The sequence below is a fragment of the Artemia sp. Qi Xiang Cuo genome, chromosome 20, assembly GCF_049724085.1.
Source record: "Artemia sp. Qi Xiang Cuo chromosome 20, ASM4972408v1, whole genome shotgun sequence".
Taxonomy (NCBI): Eukaryota; Metazoa; Arthropoda; class Branchiopoda; order Anostraca; family Artemiidae; genus Artemia; species Artemia sp. Qi Xiang Cuo.
The window spans coordinates 27,583,958-27,609,369 of record NC_142813.1 but is presented as its reverse complement, the minus strand read 5'-3'; the positions used below and the strand labels follow the sequence as shown (position 1 = coordinate 27,609,369).

General features: G+C 34.6%; 1 protein-coding gene across 1 annotated transcript in view; it reads right to left on the bottom strand.

The window, feature by feature from the left end:
* The window catches only part of LOC148940057 (protocadherin-like wing polarity protein stan), a 421,746-nt gene that overhangs the window by 77,586 nt on the left and 318,748 nt on the right, over positions 1 to 25,412 (bottom strand). Inside the window, exons 13-17 of the mRNA XM_089106281.1 lie at positions 21,285 to 21,397; positions 15,421 to 15,585; positions 12,207 to 12,361; positions 3,551 to 3,714; positions 1,221 to 1,373 (exon numbers count right to left, since the gene is read on the bottom strand). Coding sequence (XP_088962407.1) covers positions 1,221 to 1,373; positions 3,551 to 3,714; positions 12,207 to 12,361; positions 15,421 to 15,585; positions 21,285 to 21,397 — 750 coding nt within the window. The remainder of the gene's footprint in view (positions 1 to 1,220; positions 1,374 to 3,550; positions 3,715 to 12,206; positions 12,362 to 15,420; positions 15,586 to 21,284; positions 21,398 to 25,412) is intronic.

The window sequence follows — 25,412 nt, the reverse complement described above, 5'->3', positions numbered from 1 at the left end:
TTAGCGTAAAGAGCGAGGCGTTGAGGAGGGGACAGCCCTTTATATACGGAATAATTTCTGTTCGTTTTAAGTTTTAATGTTGCTCCTTACTTTCAGTTAAAAAAAAACTTGTTTTTTTATTTAATATTATACTATGATGAGGAGGCAGCACCTGATAAAATAACTTAGCAAGGAGGAGCTTAAATGGTCAATCAGAATTCTAGTTAATTTAATTTATGACCAAATAGTGCAAGGTATCGTTCATAGTGGTAAAGGACCCTACAAAATCCACATACAGAGATAGTAGTGACAATAATAAATCCTAAATACAGTTACAGAAATAAATAGTCAAGATTTTGGGTAGAAATGTGAATTTTATTAGGAGGAAGTAATGGCCAGGTTGATACAAGGAGGCTACTACATTAACATAGAGCGCACATGACCGGAAGACGACTAATCTTTTAGATTGCATTGCTGTAAATAGAAGACAGGTAGGGTCAGTATTGGATACTCGGGTATTTAAAATTAAAATTGTGATGGGGGAAAAAGATGCTATAGAGAGGACAGTCAGAGAGGTAGCGCGGAATATTATTGAAATAGTTTTAAGCTTTGTAGAAGAGAGAAGGGTTTTGTATAAGAAGTTGTGACAGACATAACAAGAACAAGAGTAAAATTAGGGAAGTCAAAAAAGCTTTAAAGTATGGAGATATGAAAAAGGCACATTGTTGGGGATCTAGAAGATACAGCCAGACGGCAAAACAGTAAATTACTTTATAACTTTGCTAAGAAATCGCTTATCTTTTTTTCAACTTTCTCGTTGAAACTACCAAAAAAAGGCATTTTCAATGAAAATACCCCAAAAAAGATACTCTTTAAAATGTAGGGATTTTGAAATCCCCCCCCCCCGCCCCTGATTGGCCCTATTGAACGAGGCCTCATATAGTCATAAGCAAGGTTTATACTTGGTAAAAAACAAAAAAAATAAGCTAAATTTAAAAACGCAAAAAAGACTAAAAAACAAAGCAGATTGCGTCAACAATATAATTGTAGAATAAGTGATAAAATCCTGCGATTTAGAAGGGGGCCAGGCCTGAAGGTCCAATTTCTGACTAAGTTCCTGAGGTATATGAACACTCTGTGACAGTATGAAACTGAAGTTCAATGAAGTTCAAATCTTCTGCAGTAGGTAAAAGGTCGATGAGACTTTTTGGAAATATCTATAGGCAGTGGGATTTACTTACTGTCAGCTCATGATTTCCATAATCCAATGATATCCAGACTTCCCCAGGCATCCACTTTGCTTCAATATTATGCCATGTCCCATCACTCACTGAAGAAGAGTCTATTCTGGAGGCATTTTCATTGATCCTATACTCAATTTTCCCATCAAGAACCTGCAAGAATGGAATAACTTTACTGAGATAAAACTTTCAGAGCGAAGAGGGTCCCAAATTTGGTAAAAGTCTCCAGACTTTGTTGGTTTCCTTTGAAGAACAGGCTTAGAATTTAAATTTCCCTTTTACTAGTATTTTACAAAAGGCTAAAATCTTTGAAATGAAGCTACGGGTACTTTGTTTTCTGTAAAACAATTGGTAAATTGTTTTCTTGCCATGTCCTATTGACTGTTACTTACTCTCGCCAACTTTCATTTTCATGTCATTTCTTTTGCTTAACCTAATGCTTACTTTGAGTGGGGCAAAAATGTTAACAAATGAGCACTTAGTTTATATAGTAATCGACTTATTAAAGTAGATGAAGATAATAGAAGCTCGAAATTGAATACCTAAGAACTCAAACAGAAAATTTGAGAGTAGAACAGCTTGTACATGACCAGTCTGGCATAAAAAAATATAAGAAAATTCAACAAAAATTTCACATTTGGGCAAAAAATGCATGCTTTTCCAACATCAATGCCCTCCCTGCATCGTCAAGCGCCAGGTCTAACCCACAGATAATGAAATTCACATAATTATGTCTAACCACACAGGTTTTTACGTTTTCTAAAATGCTTTTAGGTTGTTACTGTGGTTATTCTACTCCTCATGTATATCTATGTTTTTATTATCCAAATTACTTGTTGGACGATAGGCATACAAAAGAAAAAACCGTAGCGTTAACTCATTTCTCAGTACTGGAAAAAAAATTGTCCCCTTCAACCTATCACACAATTCTAAGTCCCTTCATAATTTAGTCGATGTGACCCTATTCAATCAATACAAATTAAGGCCTAATTTATCTTTTACTGCTTTTACAGTAAAAGTACATAGTTTATGTTTCACTTTCTTGTAAGGACCACTTATACGTCACACCTTGTCACAGTCTGGAGAACGGTTTGTTGCGAATAGGTGTCCTGAATTGCTAGTCAGAGACAAATGCCAAGAGAAATGATTTTCTTTTTTGATTTTAGTGGTCAAAATCACGACTGAAAGATACCCATCTGCGGACTCAATGAGCGCTGAGACGGAGGTTGCTGCTAAGCGACAATAAATCTTTGTCAAAAGTTGTAGGCTCCAAGAATTTGGAGGATGAGAATAACGCGGCTGACAAAAGTTGCTGCTCTTAGACAAGACAAAAAGAGCTTAAATCAGGGTCAGTTTCAATTGAAGCACCAATACTATCTAAACTGAAATACCACAAGTATCTGAGCCGTGGCCACTAGAGTACTGGCACGTCAATCTGCAACACTGCCAGGCTGCGTCCTATAATCTTGGGTGGCTACTGGCAATTACGCAGATATTTTTAGCGATGGTGCAGAAGCTTTGGACCATCGGAGGAAGGATATTGGAGAAGGTTAAGGGAACCAAACTCTGTAGATAACGAGATAAGCATTACCCCCCGAACGTGTATTTACCATTCAAAAAATTTAGACACATAGAACGGCCATGGACGTGTGGTATTCGTCTCCGTGTACGTACCACGTGATGATAAACCACCACCAAAGAAGGTAGTAGATTTCGTGGAACCTTGTAAAGAAGAGGAAGTCTCCCTGATTTTGTCATGTAACTGAAATTTGCATCACAAATGGCGGCGAAGCACTAATACAAATGGCAGAGGTCTGGAGTTTTTGGTGTATTTGACTGGGGAAAACCTTGCCTGCTGAAACAGGAGCTCGAGGCAAAAGTATTATATCAAGAAAAAGAAAAGAAATATTGAATTTAATGATCTCATCACGACCTCAAAGATCGGTACAGAAATAGCACACGAGCAACCTTCCGTCATTCTCGGACTATTTAATGATAAGATTCAAAATAGATATATACCAACGGCAAAGAACGCTGTTGAGAAATCTAAGGTCTAAGGAATCTCATCTCACTGCCTTCGGTGTTGAAGCAATGTGCCTTTGAGGCCTCAGCCTCGATCCGTGTTTGTGGGTGTGCGCAGATATCCAACTAACAAAATTAAGGACCACTTTGAAATCACTTCAAAACTAAATTTTGAACTGAGAAATCTAGATTGCTGGGCTTCTACCTTACCTGTTTGTTACATATTTACGATTATACACCCTTCGTGTTAAAGCATAATAACAATACTAACATTAAGTAAAATTTTACTTATTGCTTAAAAAACTCACCTGGAGAGTAAATGTAGAAGATCCAGCATCCAAGCGTACAAGCAATCCTGATGGTTCACGAGTTCTAAATGATAAACTGGTTATGTAGGGAAATTGAACTGGTCGAAGACCTGGTACATACGTTATAAAGCCTTCTCCTTTCAGGGATTTTGCAGGGTCAATAGCTGAAAGGATATATATATGACGATAAAGATTATTTATGCCTGATAAAAATGATTAAAAGGATATCAGTATCAAATAAGCGGTACACATCAACTGCACATTTAGTATAAATGAAACTTAACACTAACAGAAATTAAATAAACAATCAATGTGAACAAACACAAAATATATATTAATGTAAATGAGTAAATAGATTTTGAAACAAGTGAAATATACACTGAATATTCAAATGAAGTCTGAATTGAATAAAAATAACTACAAACAAGAGTTTGGGTGTCACCTCACTGCAGAAGTCTAATACCTACTGCGTCAATGGCACCTTACTGAAAACTATATGAAGTCTATAGAACAGTCTTGGAAAGCATAAACAAAATCAAATTGAATATTAGATATATAATGATATTAATTGTTGAAAGATCCATCATTTCAAGATTTTTTTTCATTTTAATTTTCTTTTTACTTTTAAATTCTGTAAGAACTGGAAAAGAAAGAAATTCTAATATGCCAGTAATTCGTTTTCAGTGATGCGCCAATGACGCAGAAGGCTTTAGGTTTTTACAGTTAAAGAAGTGGACAGTATCCAAATTTTGTTTTTAGTGAAACTATATTTGTCTTGGCCAATCTTGGAAAGAACTAATAAATTAAACTGAATATTTGATGCATAATGATATTAATTGCTGAAAGCTCATCAGTTCAAAATTTTACAGTAATTTTAATATTTATTTTCAATATTAAGTACAAAAGAAAACATTTGTAATATAATTATTTTTCAGTAAAGCGTCAATGACGCAGTAGGTTTTTTAGTCTTCTGCAGTGAGGCGATACCCAAACTCTTGTTTTTAGTTATTTTAATTCGATTCAAACTTGATTTGCATATTCAATTTAAGTTTCACTCGTTTTAAGATTTATTTATTCATATACATTAATATATATTGTATGTTTGTTCGTATTGATTGTTTATTTAATTTCTGCTCGTTTTAAGTATCATTTATACTTTAATAGCAAAATATTTTTTTTCGTTTTAAGCTTGATTTTCATATTCAATCTAAACATTAGTCGCTTTAAGATCTATTTATTCATTTATATTATTACTTGTTGTATGTTTATGCTATGATTATTTATTTAATTTCTGTTCGTTTTGGGTTTCATTTATTCTTAAGTAGTAATTTCTGGTCGTTTTGAATTTGAATTTTAACAGGTATTTGTATCTCCTGAGCTTAAGTTTAAAATGGCCTTTACTTTCCTTTGAAAAACTTATTTTTCGGAAAGTTTTTTTAATTAATTTTTGTTCGTTTTTGATTGCAAAGTTTTAAGTTTTTATGGCAGGGGGGGGGTTGATTACTGTCCGATTATTCTTGACTTTAAAAAACGGATCTATAAATTTCAATTGAAATCGAATGAGGCTTTTTTCAAAGTCTATACGATTACCTATTTGATAAAAACCTTATATATGAACAATATACAGCTTGCATAACTTGTGGACAGCGATTGACAACAATGAATGGATTGAAAAATTAGCGCCAATAAGGGGGTTTGGACCATTTCACTTGCTGACACAAAGGGATCACGACTGTTTGGAATTGACCTTAATAATATTTTGTGTGGCAAAGCAATTTTGTATCTATCACAGATATGTATTGTGAACTTATATATTGGATGATTATATTAGATATACTATTTGTTCTTCCCATACAAAACTTTACCTTATTAAAGTCTTTGGGGTGAGGGCAGCGTAATAGGAATAAAGCAAGAAAACTTCAGCGTAGACAGTAGGAGAGGGGGAGGGTGAGGTTGGAGACTCATCCAATACGGGGTGTAGCTTCAGTTATCTCCTCCGTTCCCGATTTAGGAGATTAGACAGACTCATTGGGCTATAGACTGCTGGACGGTTTGAGTTGTGGAAGACGCTAAAATACTCAAAAATACTTTATATTTTCAGTTATTGCAGGATTGATTTCATAGATTGTGGAATGGTGAGCCCCCTGGCCCATCATTTGGGTTACCCTCTACTCATAATATGCAACTTTGATTAATTGTTCCGTGTTATGTGCATATAATATTCTATATATGTTATTTTGCGTTATACTTTTATCGCATTGTGTTCATTTTTAAGCCTTGAGATAAAAACTGAAACCTTAGCGTAGAAAGTGGTGGGGGAAGTCTCCCCCCCTCACATGCATAATTGAGCAGCCACAGAGAAAGTAATACAAATGAAAATAATCTGTCTTTTGAAAATGTCTTTTTTTCAAAAGAAACGAACAAAATCGTCTAAGGGAAACTGAAGTGCTATCTCTGACATTTCCGTTGATTCTTTATTCCCGTTACTTTCAGATGTAAAATTTGGAATATTATCGAATGGGTTTAGCCGTCCCCTCCCCGAATAACTCAAATTTGGAAAACTCACCCCTGGGAAATTCCTCCCCCTCAAAGAACATTTTCTTTTCCTGCTGATAATTCCCCCGCGTTAAATTCCACCCAGCAAAAATTTATTTATTAATTTACATTAATATCAGCACTAAATTTATTTATTAATTTACATTAATATCTATTGTACGTTTGTTTGTATTGATTGTTTATTTAATGATTGTTTATATGCCCCCAGGGCATAACTTACAACGTCTACCCCCGGGCCCTGGTGGGCTGTGTCGACACCGGAGTTTTTTTTTATCAGAACTTTGAACAATTTTAACAAAATGTCTATCCCAAAATTTGTATCTGATGCATTTAGAGCGTGGAGGAGGGGGGGGGGCTAGCTTTTTTTTACTTGTTTTTTTTTTATTTAATTTCTGATCGTTTTTTTTTAAATAATGCGGGGAAATCCGGTGCTCCCTTCATAGCAATGTCCCTTCCCACACGAAAACTTCCTCCGTGGAAAGATCCTCTCATGTAACCCCGACCCCCCCCCCCCACCATCATAATCCCCCCTGAAAACGTCTGTATACTTCCCAATAACCAATACTATATATTGGGGTGTAAGTACGGGTGTCGCCACTTATTGACGCAAAAATGTTGCTATGCCACTTACTCGAAGGGGAGAACCCCTTGTCGGCCCAAATGTTAGTGGGATTCCCGCTCTTACCCCAACGGTTAAGAGCGTTGCCACCAATGTTCGTGGTGTTTAGTTACCAGTGTTATACCGGTAGGCCACAACGCCACTGGCGTGGTAATCTACGGGTATCATCCCTTATTGGAGGGGAGGGCCCCGGCCCAATATTATACTGTACTACCGCGTCTACCCCACTGGTTCTGGAAATATCGGGTTTGGCACTTCCCTATTTGCGGTATACCCTGTCCAAGGTGTGATAACGTGGTCAAGTAGTCAAATGGCGACTTTCTAATGCCAAATGTACCCACCTTGAGTTACGGCTAGAAAATCTCTTAACTCTCTCCTTGGAGGTAACAGACCTCCCTGTCAATATAATAATGACGGTACCTCGTAGCTCTTCCTAACATGCCTGGGTTAAGGAAACTAGTACAGATTTTGTTTAAAATACCATACTTTTGTTTTTCCGAAAGGTCAAAATAGTACCACAAAAATATATACATCCCCGACTGGGGCAATACGCAGACTAGAAAATAATGAAAATCTTTACAGCACTGTCCGTAAGGGTGGACCGTCACTTGTCCCAGCCAATCAGCTACATCCCCATTCAAACCCAATTATACCTCTTAGATTTATCTTTCAATGACTCCCAAAACCAGGAAGTACGAAAATAGAACTTAATTAACAGCTTATTTATTGCAAAACCACTATTGCTTAGTAACGGAATTTAACCTGTCTTTGAAATTATACTATAAGCAAATGTAATTAAGAAAACGAAAAAATGGTCATTTATCTGAAAGGAAAAGAAACAGGGGTTGGAACCCCAACACTATATGTAAAACTTGGGCAAAGTTCGTAACTTGCAGCCCTTCCCCGGGGACTGTGGGGGATTAATCATCCTCAAAGACATAGTTATTATATTTTTCGACCATGCTGAACAAAACGGCTATCTAAAAATTTTGATCAGGTGACTTTGGTAAAAAAATGAGCGTGGTAGGGGCCTTGTTGCCCTCTTTCTTTGTCACTTAAAATGGGCACTAGAACTTTTAATTCCCGTTCAAATGAGCCCTCTCGCGATATTCTAGGGCTACTGGGTCGATACGATCACCCCTGAGGAAAAAAAACACATCCGTGGTCTTTCTTCTGGCAAAAAAAAACAAAATTCCACATTTTTACAGATAGGAGCTTGAAACCTCTCCTGTAGAGTTCTCTGATACGCTGAATCTGATGGTGTGATTTTCATTAAGGTCTGTCATTATTAGGTGTTGTTTCGGCCTTTTTTCGAAAATAAGGCAAATTTTGTCAGGTTGGTATCTTTTTATAGGTAAAACTAACCTTGATAAAACTTATTTATTTGAAATCAGTATAAAAATCTGATTCATCTGATGTATCTATTGGTATCAAAATTCCGTTTTTACAGGTTCGGTTACTATGGAGCCGGGTCGCTCCTTACTTACAGTTCGTTACCACGCACTGTTTGGTTAAATAATAAAAACAAGTTATTTCAACTGAAATTAAGGAGCAAGATTAAAAATTAAATGGAACAGAAATTATTAAAGAAATGACGGGGTCGTCCTCTTCTTAATACCTCGCTCTTTACGCTAAAGTTTGACATTTTTTTCAGTTATTTAAGAATGACTCCTGAATTACAAAGGCTATATTATTAGAATAATAAGCGCTTTTACGAGTTAAAAAAATAGCGTAAAGATTTAGGCATTGATGAGAGACCGATCCCCCTCATTTCTGTAATAATTTCTGTTCGTTTTAATTTTTAATGTTGCTCCTTACTTTCGGTTGAAAAAACTTGTTTTTTATTTAATTTCTGATAGTTTTTTAAGTAATACTGGAAAATCCGGTTCCCCCTACATGGAAAATTCCCTTTCCCCACAAAAAAATTCCTCCATGGAAGAAATGAGCGTGGGAGGGGGGCTAGATGCCCTCCATTTTTTTATTTCCGATCTTTTGATTTCTGATCAAATGAGCCCTCTCCCGATCTTCTACGATGACTGGTTCAATACGATCACCCCTGGGGGGAAAATTTTTAGAATAAAAAAAAAACAAAAAAAACACGCATCCGTGATCTTTCTTCCGGCAAAAATGCAAAATACCACATTTTGTACATAGGAGCTTAGAACGTCTACAGTAGGGTTCTCTGGTATGCTGAATCTGATGGTGTTATTTTCATTAGGATCACTTGAATGTGTTGGAGGTGTTTTCCCCTTTTTTTCAAAAATCGGCAAAATTTTATCAGGCTCGTAACTTTTAAAGGGTAACATTAAATTTGATGAATTATACATATTTTGAATAAGCATCAAAATTCGATTCTTTTGATTTATCTATTGTTATAAGGACTCTGTTTCTTGGAATTTCGGTTACTATTAACCCGCATCGCTTCTCACTTACAGTTCGTTTCCACGAACTGTTTGGAATGTACTCTTTGTGCTTCTAATCTTGTATTTCTTTTTGAAGCGGGGTTATTTTGATTGGCTCCTAATTTTATTTAATTGTGCATTATATTTTTTTTCCGTAATTAATTTTGTACATATAGGGTTGAGTGTGTGCTCACCCAAGTCTCTATTTAGGGATGTATTACCATTTAAGTTTCGTTTGATTTTAATTGCTTCGCGGACAATTTGTTTGTTTCCAAGGTCGTTTCTAATTAGAATTTTTTCGTCTAATAACTCAGAATGGTTCGGAGTGTCGGAAACATGGTTGCTTAAAGCTGAATAAAATCATGCTGGGCTATCATTGGATTTTAATGCTCTTTCTATACTTTCTTTGCGCTGACGTAACCTTGTTCCTGGGTTTTGGTGACTTCAACCAACGTAATAATTTACACAACTAAACGGTATTTGATATACCCCTCTTTGATGAGTAATTGGGGTTATATCCTTAACAGAATTGAGAAGATTCAATGCACTTAAATTACTTTTGAAAACAACAGATAAATTATAAAAAAAAAAAAAATGGTTTTGAAGTAACTTTTGGAATGTAAGGTAGGTAAATCGTGTTTGCGGGTTTATCTAAATTATCTACAATTATGGGTTAGGGCCTTTAGAGAATGTATACTTAATCTTTGAGCAATAACAGTATTAATCAGAGAAATAGAGTAATTGTTGCCAAAGACTATGTCTTTAATAAAATCCAATTCTTTTTTTTTTGAAGATACGGCTTTGAACAGATACGAAGTATTTGATCAAAAAGAAATATATTTGGAGAATGGTTAGACTTTAAGTGAAGATATCTATTATTCTGCGTTGGTTTTCTGTAAATTGTGAAATCAAACTTACTTATGCTACGCACAATCAACACATATAAATCAGTATTTTCCCTTCTTTTTCTGTCTCTAAAATGAATTGAAGGTTTCTATTGTGAGTATCTAGATACTCTAGAAAACCTTAAGTTCATCTTCACCATAATTCCAAACTGAAATTATATCGTCCATGAAACGTTCCCAAAACACATGCTTAAGAAAATGCGAATTAAGTGCCCAGTTTTCAAGATGTTCGACGTAAATATTTGCAAGTAGGCCTGATAGAGGGGCTCTCATAGGAAGGCCCTTTATTTTTTGGTAATATAGATCTTGAAACTGAAAGTGCATGGAATATTTGATACAGAATTTAACCAAATTCATGAGAATATCAACGTCTAGTCCTATTGCTGATTCTTCGATTAGATGATAATTGTTTTCAAGTTCGTTTTGCAATAAATGCTCCGATTTTGAAACATCGGCACTAGTATAAATTGAAATTATATCTAAGCTGCATAATATGGATTTTTCAGAAATATCGATTTTTTTCAATTTTCCTATGAAATCTACTGAATTTTTTATATAAGATTTTTGGGAGTGAAGCAGAGGTTTAAATACAGTGGATGGCCATTTTCCAATGTTAGCAGTAGGCGATTTTCTACAAGCTACAATTAGTCTCAAGGGGATGCCTTGTTAATCTAATTTTGGTAATCCATTAGCAAAAATACTACGAGGGAAAAATTTATGTACAATTGCAGAGTGATTCTGCCATTTTACGAGTATATGAGTATTTTCAACTCTTTTATAACATGTTGAGCAAATTATTAGTCTGGTCATGAGTTGGTTTAGCATAAGCGTTTATATCATTCAAATATGAATTAATTTTATTATCATAAATAGTTTTATTCATAACTACTAAAGAGTTGCTTTTATCGGCTCTAGTCATTATTATTGAGGGATCATTAAGGACTTTATTTAGCATCCTAGTGCCAAAAGAAACACACAAAGGAAGTGTAGAAAAATCGCTAAAATTCAATGATAGCTTGACATCTTTTGATTCAGCTAAACAAGAAAACTAAAATTTAGTGACCGAGAAAAAAATCCATCAAATAACTTTTCTTGGTCGATATTACAACGAAAGATTCATATCATTCGAAGAGCCTTAAGGATCACATTAAGCACCCAAAACATAAGAACGTCATTCCTTTGAAAGTGGTATCTGTTCTTGTTGTTTTTACCAGTTCGATTTTTAGAAATGTTAAAATTTCCCCTATACTAAACTAAAAACCATTACAACAATGATTTATCTTATTTACTTAATACTATCCAACAAAATCAATATTTTCCAAGAAAGAAAAATCCATGACAGCAACAACAAAACTCATATTACTCTGTGTTCCCAAAGGGACTGGACAGGGAATAAAACATTCCCGTCGGTGAATCAATGTATTAGGAAGACATCCTGTATAAGAATGACACAAATTAATATATACAGGAGGGGAAAGTTCCTAACCGCAATATTGGATTTAATCCTGCTTTAACTTAGCCTCCTCATAGATATTAGTTAGGGAATACAATAGTAATTTTTTTTCTTTTAAGTTAGAATATAGTAAAATCATAGATGTGCGTGCGCATCTATAACTTCTGGAGGCGAGAGCAAATATTTACGAGTATTTGAACATGAGAATAGAAAAGTCAGATGAGGCGTGTCAAGCAATAGCCCAAACGATGCAAGGGTCATCTCAGAAGGCCGAAGGACCGAGCACAAGCTCAAGGGAAGCGGAGAAAGAAGTGAAAGTCTGCCACGTAAGCTTCAAAAAATTAAAGTAGAATAAACACCACTAAGTATAAAATAGTAAGTATAATATAGAAGAAATAATATATATATATTATAAGAAGACTTGCTACAGCGACAATCACAACGAATCATAAATGAAAATAAAGCATAGTAAATTATAAAGTTAGAAGACTTGCCATTATCAATTTTTGTCAATACTGCTGTTAGATATGTATTATAACTTTTAGGTGTATCAGGCACGAAAGTAGGAAATTATTTTAGAAGGCTCACACTTGAAAAGGTTTTTTTTCTGAAACGAGTAACGGCCAATCAATAAAATAACTGATTCATTTAAAATCAACTGTATAAATTTAAAAACATACATTTTATTATATAGTGAACATGAATTATTATAAGAAAATACCTTCGCTACAGTCTTTTGCCCCCCAGCCATCAGGACATTCACAGACATATGTGCTCCAGCCCTCTTTACATCTTCCTCCATGCTTGCAAGGGTTGGAACTGCAAAGATTTCTTTTATCCGGGCAACCCGGCGTCGTACCATTATTCGAGATGAAACTGTAATGAAAAGAAACCATGTATTTCAGCGCTGTCATATAACTTTTTTTTAATACCTCAGCTTTACACATATAAAAAAAACGTTACGACGGAGTTTTCCTTACGATGATAAAAGTCTTGATTTGGTAATTGATTTCGAATGACAATTTGAAAGTTTAACTTGGTCAATTTTTCTGAAGAGGATGGTCACAGGCGTATGTTGATTTATTTCATTTTTTCTTCTTCTATGTACTCCAGGGGCCATTTATCGAATCGTTGGTCGTAGAACATCCGAGAGAGGGCTAATTCGAGCTACTTAAAAAGTTTAAAGTTCTTACAGGGAAAAAGTGAGTCCGCCAACAGGGAAGAGCGATTTTTCCCATGTTGTATAGCACAACGCTAAAGTATTACCGAGCAAAAATTTGGAGGCAATCATTCGGCTTAGAACCATTAGAGCTAATTTTATAGCCTCTTACTGTAGTTCCAGAAAACGGGCTACAGCAAGGTATTGAAAAGGCCTTTTCCTTAAACACTACATAAAAGAAAAAACAAGTTTACTTTAACTGAAAGTAAGGAGCAACATAAACTCAAAACGAACAGATATCACTATGTATATAAAAGGGGTGCCCCTTCCTCAATACCTTGCTCTTGACGCTAAAACTTTTAGCACTTTTAAAAAAGCTTCCTATTCTAATTAAATAGACCTTGTGTTTCAAGCGCCGTTCTTAAAAAATCGGGACAAACTCTGAAGCTTTAGCGTAAAGAGCAAGGCATTGAAGGGGGGGGGCCTTTCATATACGGAATACTTTCTGTTCGTTTTGAGTTTTAATGTTGCTCCTTATTTTCATTTTTAAAAAATTGATTTTTTTTTTCATTTCTGATCGTTTTTCAAATAGTGCTGGTAAGTCTGGCTCATCCTCCATTAAAAATCCCCCCCCCTTCCTCACGGGAAACTTCTCCACGGGAATTTAATCCTACGTAGACTTTGGCGTAAAACAAACGTAAAATCCCACGTAAAACAAATACTAAATGTGTCAACTTTGGCGTTAAACCCATGTAGAAGAAATACTACATTTTCATTTGGGACCTTATCCACAAATATTACATCAGCGCAGCCCATGGGCGAAGAACTCCTTCTTAAGGCTACCCCGAGCCCTTAAGGTGGCTTGCGAAACTACAGCAATAAGTCCCTTGGAACTTCAGTGGAGTGGCGGCTTTGTGCAAGCCTGAGGGGATAATGCCAGGTGGAATACATGGTTTTTACCGCTTGGTGGTGATTCATTCCTATAAATAAGATTCAACATCCTGTTCAATCAATCCAAGACATATTTTCTATGACTGATTGCACATTCATGGCCGCAAATACTATGCTACAACTGGAGAAGCAGCCCATAATAAACATTATAGCAAGAAGGAGGTTAAAAAGTCCACCAAAAAGGTGGGTCCAAAAGAGCCCACCAAAACAAACAAAGCCCAGATAAACTATCCACTACCCAAATAAACGTTGCAATACTCGTTTATTTAAAGGCTACTAGTTCCTTAAGTGGCGCCACTCCTTAACGTCTGTTTGCAATCGCGGTGCTGGTTGGCAAGTCTCGTGAAAGGTACAACCTGATTCCGCTATGACATTACACAGGCAGAGTTTCTTCTATGGGAATAGGACGGTACAAGGGGTTTGGAGCAGAGCAAAGATCTGAAAACATGTTACAGCACAAAACAGTTCCAATCTTTTGTGCCCAACCCGTGAAATCTACTTAGTGAAAACGTCTGTCATTAACCGAAAAAAGTTTCGGGAAATATGAAGATAACCCTATAGCTATAATTAGGATGATGAAAGCAACGACAACGACAGTGGACAAGCATAGCTGTGAAACATAGACATTTTGGAAGATTGAAGAAGATAGGCCAGATTCATTTCCAGAGCAATTGTCTAAGAATGGTCTTAAGTACTCATTTGAATGACCGCACATCAAACATTAAATTGTACGAAAGACTGAATTTTAGTTTCTGATTATAACTTTAAACAAGTTAAGATGGTTAGGTCGTGTTATACGGATGGAGGATAATAGTTCTTCAATAGTCATGTTTGTTTGTTATTGTTTTTTTTTCGAACTACCATGTAGAAAGTGAAAATATCGACGCCCTTGATTGAGGTGAGAAGAAGCCATAAGAAACGATTTAAAGAAAGTATGAATTTCATGCAAGGGAGCAAAGAGTGACGCTCTGAACAGATTTGTGGTGAAAAGTATGCGCAGCTATATAGGCTTCGGGCAGATTGGCGCTCCATTGAGTTTTGAGCAGAAGAAAAAGCACTAATCACGGCTGACCAGCCCTAATTGTACAATGGACATTGTGTTGGTTTTCGTTGTTCTCTTGCCTGTTTGTTTTTTTCCGGTATTGGACAATCATGCAATAGGTGTTTGGTGGAGGGGGAAAGGTTTAAGTTAAAAACAGCAAATTTTTTTTATATTCTTTTTATATCAAAAGGAAATCCATAAAAATCTTGACATTTATACAGGCGCTATACCCGAGAACCACATCCCCTACATTTGTGGCTGGGTGGACCCTCATTCGAGTACATGTTTCTAGCGGTCTCAATAAGTAGAACAATTCTTTCCTTTTCTAGAATAATCTTCTACTATTCAAAAATCGGTACTTGTCCATTATACTGAACAAACCCAAGAAGTGGAGTTAGGTTAATCTTAGTGAAATATACCAAAATATGACGAAAATATAAAACCTTAGTAACAAAATTAAGAAAACTACAACAAAGAATTATAAACAGCAGGCTGCCCCCACCACATTATATTAAATACCTAACAAACCACTTCTATATATCAAATATTTAATTAAAATATACCTGCATCGTAGTTTATTTCACAAAAGAGTAAGAACAGCGGAATGCGAGAGAAAAAACGGTTTGATCAGATCAAACAAAGCAAAATTCTTGGGTGTGTTCTGGATAATGGACAAGTACCCAAAAATCTAACTCTTTTTATCTTCATTTATAGCATATAATATTTTTGTCAGACAACGACAAAGAATTTCTAATTGGCAGCTTTTTTTTATTCTAAACTCACCTGTTTAAATTAAGAAGGTCATGATCAACATAGACATCCTTAATACATCCTTCGAAACCGGTACTTGCTACCGGATAAACGTTGGTGAGAGATGGCAATCCACCTATCTGTAGTGGAGCAGTCAAATCGAAGAAGCGATGACACACTTCAGTAAGAAAAATGCAGCTGGAAAGACAGATCAAAATCGTAAGTTGTAAATCGTTTTAAATGTTTTCATTTTGAAAAACAATTTTGTTATCCTATAGAAACAAAACACTCGGACTGTCCTCTTGTAAACTCGGTTTCGAGATAAAGACAGAAGTACTAAATTACTGTTCTATATACATACAGTAAGGGGAATTTCCATAAGAACATTGCTGGTAAAATGATAAATTACCACCCGATAATCCATTTTTCACACTTCAAATAATCCACCAGAAAATAGTTTAAGGGGTTGGGTGAACTTTTTAGAGGTGATCTAAAACCTCGATGCATTGTTAAATAAGAATTATACTGAAACTTGAAGCGTAGAAGATGATGGATTGATAGTTCCCAACACAAATAAGACAACTATGGAGCCTAAACTAAAAGCGAATAGGAATTAAACGAAGAAAGGTACCAAATGAAAGTAAATTGTGAGACTAAAACTTAAAAAGAATAAAAATTTATCTTATACATGAAAGGACTGCTGCCCCCCACCCAAAAAAAAACAACTCACTTCTGCAACAAAATAAATATTAACTTGTGGTTTCTTGAGATGCACAACACTCTCTACTGAGGTACAATTAGTAAAAACGATCAAACAGCTCGTGGTAACGAACTGTAAGTAAGGAGCGACTCGGCTCAATAGTGACCGAAACTCTAAAAACCCGAATTTTGATACCCATAGATACATAAATAGAATCAGAATTTTATGCTGATTTCAAATATATAAGCTTTATTAAGTTTAGTTTTACCCATCAAAAGTTAAGCGCCTGAGAAAATTTGCTTTATTTTCGAAAAAAGGGGGAGACACCCCGCAAAAGTCATTGAATTTAATGAAAATCACACCATCGGATTCAGCGTATCAGAAAACCCTACTTCGGAAGTTTCAAGCTCCTATCTGCAAAATTGTGGAATTTTGTATTTTTTGTCAGAAGAATGATCACCACGGATGCGTTTTTATTTTGTTTTTTTTTTTTTTTTTTTTTTTTTAATTTTCCCAGGGGTGAAAACTAGAATATCGTAAGAGGGCTCATTTGAAAGGAAATTAAAAGTTCTAGTGCCCTTTTTAAGTGACCACAAAAATTGGAGGTCAACTTGGTCCCTTCCCACGCTTATCTTTTTCCCAAAGTCACCCAATCAAAATTTTGAGATAGCCATTTGTTCAGCATAGTCGAAAATTTAATAAATATGTCTTTGAGGATGACTTAATACCCCACAGTTCCCGGGGGAAGGGGATGGAAGTTATGAACTTTGCCCACTGTTTTATTAAGTTTAATTTTACCCATCAAAAGTTACGCGCCTGAGAAAACTTGCCTTATTTTTGAAAAAAGGGGGAAAAACCCCTAAAAAGTCATAGAACTTTAATGAAAATCACATCATCGGATTCAGCGTATCAGGGAACCCCACTGCAGAAGTTTCAAGCTCCTATCTGCAAAAATGTGGAATTTTGTATTTTTTGTCTGAAGAAAGATCACGGATGCGTGTTTATTTGTTTGTTTGTGTTTTTTTGTTTTTTTTTTTTTGTTTTTTTTTCAGGAGTGATTGTATCGATCTAGTTGTCCTAGAATATCGTAAGAGGGCTCATTTGAACAGAAATTAAAAGTTTTAGTGCCCTTTTTAAGTGACCAAAAAAATTGGAGGGCAACCTGGCCCCCTCCCACGCTCATTTTTTTCCCAAAGTCACCTAATCAAAATTTTGAGATAGCCATTTTGTTCAGCATAGTCAAAAATCTAATAAATATATCTTTGAGGATGACTTAATCCCCCACAGTTCCCAGGGGAAGGGCTGCAAGTTATGAACTTTGCCCATTGTTTACATATAGTATTGGTTAATACATGAATAATTAAAACGAAATTTGCATATTAATTTCTCTTTTTTGGCTTTCTCAAAATTTTGTTCTGACGTAACTTACGAATTAACTTACGTAACGAACTTCTATATTCGTATCTTTTATTACGTATATTAGGGAGTTTGCCCCCTAGTCGATATCTTGCTCTGTACGCTAAGTCCGAATTTTGTTTGAATCACAAACCCCTAAATTAGAAAGGCCGGTTAATTAGAATAGATAGTACTTTTTTGAAAATACTAAAAAAAAACTTTAGCGTAAAGAGCGAGGTGTTGACGAGGGAGGGAACCCCCTCATATACGTAATAATTTCTGTTTGCTTTAAGTTTTAATGTTGCTCCTTACTTTCAGTGTTTTTAAGAAAAAACTAGTTTTTTTCATTTAATTTCTGATCGTTTTCTAAATAATGCTGGAAAATCCGGCGCCCCCTTCATAGAAATATCTCTTCCCCCAAGGAAAAATCCTCCGTGGAAGGATCTTCCCCCGTAACCCCCTCCTCGGACACCCCCCATCCCATTAGAAAAAAATCCCTCCTGAAACGTCTTTATACTTCTTTGGTGAGCCAAAATCAAAGCTAAAGTTTGACTCTGTCTCAAACTTTATTTGTTAAAACAGTAAAAAGCTTTAGCGTAAAGAGCGAGGCGTTGAGGAGGGGACAGCCCCTTTCATATACGGAATAATTTCTGTTTGCTTTAAGTTTTAATGTCGCTCCTTACTTTCAGTTAAAAAAAACTTGTTTTTTTTATTTAATAGCGTAAAGAGTAGGGAGGAGGAAACCAGTATATATAGGATCATTCCTGTTTCGCTTTCACTGAAAAAAGCGTTGTGTGAATACAGTCTTAGAGGTTCCCGTTTTAGTTTAATGAAACCTTAAGAGCACAAATGATAAAAGCAATAGATTAAATAGATAAAACAATTGTCTAAAAATTCTAGGGTAATATTCTCAGAACTACACCATGTTCAGAATGCAAGATAGTTTCACAAATTCAAGTAGATTCTTTTATTTTATAATATAATATGAACACTGTGATAATTATTGAACCGATCATGAAAAAAAGGTAGGTTAAGAGTGACCCTTGTCATTAGTAACCGAAACTTAAAAATTGATAACTGAAAACAAAATATAGGCTATACTAAGTTAATTATGCTTAAAAAGGTCTAACAAAAGTCATTGACTTGAGAAGATTTGCATAATATTAGAAGGGGTAGTTATTACCCCCCTCCCTCTGAAAAATTTATGATCTTGATTAACATTAAACCATGAATTCCTACAAGTCTAAAAACTTTAGAGAGGAGGTCTTGACTCTTTACAGCAAAATACTGAACTTCAAATTTTCCTAAGAAATAAAATGAAGGATGCGTTTTTTAAGAAGTGATCAAAATCAGCTAAGAGTCATAGCATGTCGTATGGGGAATTATTAGAGGGGATATTCAAAGTTCTACTGCCCTTTACTTATGAGTATCAAACAAGATTTTTCTATTTAAAAAAAAAAAACTCACAGTAACCGGTGATACATTCCTACGCATTCCCAAATTATCCTAAATGCGACGCTGGACCCTGCTCCTGGGCAATACTAAAAGCTATGTTGAATGTAAAAAAAAGTTAAGGAATACCTCAAGAAAAAACCTAAACTGTAAATTTCATCATTTCCAGCTTTACTGAAAACCCAGCATTTCAAAGCAAATAGCAAATACAGTTAAATGAGCTCAGTCATCCGTAAACAGCGAACAGTCAACTTTAGGAAACATCCATTGCTTGCTTTAAAGTTTCCGTTAAACTTAAGCATAAAAAGCAGGGATGGAGCATAGTGACAACTATTAAATCCTATGAATCCACGTTAATTTCTGTTGTTCTTCAGGTTTACAAAATACAACTAGTTTTCGTTTTTTCATTTGTTTGATTGTCCTCAAAAAAGAGTTAGTCAGAGAACACATCAGCAGCTTTTCAATGATTCAGAAGATTCTAGTACTACGCGAATGCAACTTTGCGCTCTCATTAAAAAATATCAATGAAAATCTCGCTCAACTCATCCCATTTTTTTGCTGCTCAATCCCACTAGAAAAAAGACTTTAAGCAAAATGTAAAAAAAAATATCAAATTCAAGGCAATTGCAATTTAGTGTATAAATAATCTCTCAAGCTCAAATGTAAGAAGGGGTGGAGGTTTAAAATAAAAAAAAACTCTCTGGGGCCTTGCTGGGGCTAGAGACCAATTCGTAAAACTTTGATTGAAATTGCAAAACAAATTAAATAGTTAGCTAGATGCCGCTGCTCTCCACTTCTACCAAAGTAGCTCGTGCATGAATATACCTACTTTCTCAGTCTCCAATATTTTGTCTAATTAGGAACTACCTATGGCATACTGTCTGCTTTATTGGGAATATTAAATTACATCTTAGTGAGATATGGCTTTTCTAATAAGAAGTAAGGTCGATTGAGTCATCAACTGCTCTCCCATACCTTAAAGTACATGTGAGTTTATATACTTAATCTAAGTATTAAGAAACTAAGTTGCAGATTTTCTAACCAAATGCCCACTTGCAAAGGTTTAATGCTTTTTAACAGCTTCACTAATAACTTAACAAGCTTTGCAATTATAAAAGGGGATCCCACATTCTCCTTTTTCATAAGAACCCACTGAAAAATCGATTATTTGTTTATAGCGTTATATTTTATATTTTAACCTGCACAAAACTTAGTACCGAGTTCATACAACCAGATTATCGGAAGTTAATTAACTGTTATGTGTTCGTACTCTATTTAGAAAATACCTAGTGCGTAGCCAGTGGTTTCTGCTGGCTATTTGTTTATCTTTTAAAAATGTAAAAGGGTAATAAAAATTTCATAAGAACTCGCAAGAGAACAACACCACCGCCAAGAGATTTTCATAAATTTTAATCTACTGCTTGAAAAGGCAGTTTGATGGCAGCGCCAAATAGGCAAACATTGCACGGATTTTTCAAAAGGGTTACATGCGTTTTGATTTTTTGATGCCATACAGTTAAGGATGGGAATTGTGCTATAGCTCAATTCCTATTTAAAAGGTCACAATTTGAAGCTAGATTGGGTGGTGATTTGGTGGACACATAGGTATTTTTAGCTACCCAGTTACATGCTAGCTCATAGTTACAAACTCATTTGTCCAGTTTTCAGTTTACATCACATACCGTTGGATATTATTAAATTAGACAAACTAATTTAAATTAGACAATACTTACCCTCTTGAGGCTGAATTAGAAAAGGCAATTACAATTTTTCCGCAACCCATAGCTTTTTTAAACTACTTTTTATACATTTTGTCTTATACACAGTAAATTCTAAAAAAAAAGAAAAACCAAAACATAACTTCACAAAAAACTATGGGCACTGGAAAAAACAAATTTTCATATATAAATTTAGAATAATAAAAACTTCTCTAGAAAAACTCCCTAACTAATAAAAAAAAAATGTCCCAATCATTCAAATTGCGTAAAATCATTAACATCAACAAAAATCAAGCAATAGCTATGAGTGATGCATAAATTAGAATTGCATTGTCGTTTTCAGCGTAAAAGTTTTATTATTATTACAAGCTAACTCCTTCATGCCAAAAACAGTAATTTCCAGTTTAATTTTAGTCCAAAACCTGAAACATAATGGCAATATGTGCTATAATAAGACACCTTCATAAAACGTACTAAAAGACTAGTAAAAACGGGTTAGAATTAAACCAGCATTCGTGTTGATGATAAAATGTTAAAAAAAATTTTTAGGCCTTCCTGGAAAGTTGTCAAATGAGTTATGTTGCTTTTTCCAACCAGTTCAGAAGAAGATTCATAGTAACAGTCATTCATACCGTGCTTCTAGGATTTGCCGAGTTTGATTGGCACATCGCCAACTGCTTCCGAGGTTTGATCCAAATTTAATTGCGATGTTAGTGTTGCAGTTGTCAACGGCGAGAGTTGCAGTCTGTAAAAAAAGAAATAGAACTAAAAGCACAAATTAGTTAAAATACCATTTAACGAAACAAAAAAAAACTATCCACAAGGCTATTATTAAGCAGCAATAATTTAAGCCATAGAAGAACTTCCTTTCGCTTGGAATTTACGGTATAAAGAATAAAACTGTTGTCAAATTATAGACGATGCTTTTTTTGTTCGAGTTTTTACCCGAAAGGTTTTTTTATTGCTTTTTTAAATGACGAATCAATTGAGCCACATGGTGGGCGACTATGTTTAAGCGGCAGTTCTTCCTTTTGTCTATTTATTCTGCTATTATTTTCTTTTCTATTTTTTGTGTTAGTATTTTGTACTCTATGTCTTTTTATTCTACTCTTTCTATTACTTTTTTCTTTACTGAGTTTTCACCTTTACATACCAGTATTCCACAGCTCACTTTTAAAAATCCAATTCAAGACAAAAAAGCTCAGCAAAAATAATTTTGATGCCACAAATAGTTTTGTAACATAGATTCCATTTTCTCCAAAAGTCCCGAGCAGAGAAATTCATCGAAATTCACTTACAATGAAGAAAAATAGCGAACATACAACTAAGAAACAAATTAAATTTCGTGGCGTATTATCTTTATAACCAGTATATTGTTGCGTTTTTATGCTTCTGAATGTATGTCTGCATCACTGTGCAGCAAAACGCACTGTGCACGTGTTGATACCAAACCTATTCAATATCATTAAATCATGATTCAACGACATTTCTTTGAAATTATGCCATTAAAATTTATTGCCATCAAGCTTATCTGGTAAATTACAATCTATACTTCATTCTCCAACAAATAACGGATTAGGATGGAACTGTATAGCAGTTTTGGATCAATACGTACGTCCATGGTTGATCAAACTAAAGTTACATCATTTCATCCGAGACAAATACAAATGACAACAAGAATACCTGCAAGCACATTCATCATTTAAATTCCTTAGTCATTATCGTATTATTCAAATATAATAGTGATGTGAAAGACTTTCAACTAAATAAGGGAATGGAACAAAATAAGCATGAAAGACACAGGTTTGATTTTAGTAAATCAAGAGACTAATTCACCATAATACATCCAGTACACTTAATCAAACAATTGGAGAGGAGAATGTAAAATTCATCGCAAATTATGCATCTTTACAAATTATGGATAATTTATTTTGAAAATATTACACTTTTTCAAGGTAAACGATCGCTTCCTGAAAACTTCAGGATCAAACAGTTCGCGGTAACGAGATGTGAGTAAGGAGTGACCAGGCTCAATAGTAACCAAACTCTAAAATACGGATATTTGATACCAATAAATTACATCAAAAGAATCGAATTTTTATGCTGATTTCAAATATATAAGTTTTAAACAGAAATTATTACGCAGATGAGAGGGTTCGCCCCCTCTTCAATACCTGCTAAAGTTTTTTTAGTACTTTCAAAAGAGCTATTTATTCTAATTAAATGACTTTTGTGATTCAGGGACCACTCTTAAAGAATTGAACAAAATACGAACTTTAGCGTAAAGAGTGAGGTATTGATGAGGGGGTGAACCCCCTCATATACGTAATAATTTCTGCTCGTTTTAAGTTTTAATGTTGATCCTTACTTTCAGTAAATTTTTTTGTTTATTGTTTAATTTTAAGATGAGTCGTAGAGCTAGATTAGTGGAAGTTCCGATGACTTGACATTTCGGCTAAATCCTGAAATTTTGGTTCACCTGGCTCTACTGCTAAATATAAAATATGAAAGAAAGTTTTTCCGGAAATCAAATTTACCCTACACTTTATTTTAACAATAAAAAAAGTACATCCGTACCCATCCTTTGGGGGTGAAATTTGATATCTTAATTCTTATTTAAACTTGGAATCAAGGGGTTTGATTTTCTGACATATACGTACCTGTGCACCGCGGAGTTAGACAAGTTGGGTGGGTTTCTCCCATCCAACTATATTTTCAGTGTATGATTATCTAGTGTTCTATCGAGCATATCTTCTATTGGTTTTTATATATTTTCGGATTTATTTTGTTTTGGGTACGCAAATCACCTGGCGCTAATTAATTGGTCTCAAGTAGATCTAGCAGAGATCGTTAATAAGATACGATCTTCTCTGGAAAGAATTGGTATTTCGCAAAATGTAAATATTTATTGTTTAACGATAAGTTAGGTAGAGATGGTGAATATTATCATCATTTTGCTATTCCTCATATTCCTAGCCTCAGTTGGCCTGGAATCTCTCAATGCGATTCAGGGTCAGGTTAACAGTTTTAGCAGGTTGCCTTCCTATCGATTTTAGAGCCAAAGAGGTATATCCCACCAGATATCTAAAGAGAGGAAGGCCTGATTATTGGCCATCTCTGAATAATTTAAATAGCCATAATTTAAATGAACATGCACTTTATACGGACTCGCAAGTAAATTATACATTCGGTAATTCCATTTCTACTTCTAATACTATAAATGAAATTCGGAAAACCTTACGCAAAAACCTATATATGAAATGGTAGGAGTTATTCTGCCAAGCTGTTAAGCCTTCGACCCTTCAGTTTTTACTGATCATACTGACCGTCTTCAAGTCACAAAAATTACTCCTAACTATAAACTGACACAAATTGTAACTGGCCAAGGTAAATTAAATTCATTATTACGTAAAATTTATAAAAGTAATTGTTCCACTTGTGATTGTGGTGACAAAGAGACTTTATATCATTATCTTTTTTAGTGTAATTTTTTTTTTAAATGAAAGAACCGAAATGCAATTTAAATTACAGGGGTTTTCTTACTCTAATACTTTGATATCAATGTTATCTGGTTTATTAAAGAGGCTCGGTATGCCGCTTTAGAATACTTAAACCGAACAAAGAGACTGGATATTGCATAATTTTTTCCCCCTTCTCCCCTTCATTTACTTACTATTTACTTACTGTTGTCTACTCTTTGTTTTTCCTTGTTTCTTTGTTGTATTTAGTATTTTGTTTTTGTTTTTTAGTTTCTGATATTTTATGCTGTGTTTTGTAGACTAGATAGTGAAATACTCTGTACGCGTTTAATCACTGAATAAAATCATTCATTTAGGGTCAGGCTCTATTTCGTGGGAGTAAACTGGCTGATATGAAAGAAAACTGTCTGATATAAAACCGCTTATGCTAAGACTATCACCAACCATGGCTGTTATAATTGACGTAGTCCCAGAAAACTTCATTCGAAGTTTTGTTATCATGCTATATTTTTTGTTTCTGAGCTTTAACATTTTTTCGTGAAAATGATCTCACTTTAATTTGCGTTTTCTATTTCCAGTTTTGCAAATTTCTTCTTTATTGGTAGTCAGTGGTGGCTCTGGCCTCTCTTCCGCCGGGGCAAAACTTAAATTAACCTCCCCCCTGTCTCTCATAAGTTTTCAGGCCAAATTCTGACAAAATTTTCATTTATTAATACATTTTTTATTTATTAACAAAATTTGAACACAAAATATAAAAAAAAATAAAATTAGTTAAATTTGGTCTACTTACTTTTATTTTCAAGCAATGGTAATGAAGAAATGGGAAAAAAAAGTTTTTGGGTTCAATTTGCTTGTACTTACTGCACGCTGTGCCTTCTACTTTATTTTAGTATATGTAAAATTTCAATAATTGCAAAATGATTGTAGCAATTGAACTATTTATTTGAAATTTTGCGCCCCTAAAATTTCTGCACCCGGGGTAAATGCCCCCTCATGACTCCCCTAAAACCGCTTCTGTTGGCCGCGCTCTTATTGGAGCAGGGAATAGTTGCTCAATTTGGTGCTACTGATATTATGTCCATTCCGATGAGCCAGCTTCATCACCTTATCCGGTTCTTTAATGTTGTTTAGTTTAATATATATGTATGTATACATATATATATATATATATATATATATATATATATATATATATATATATATATATATATATATATATATATATATATATATACATACATACATATACATACATACATATATATATATATATATATATAT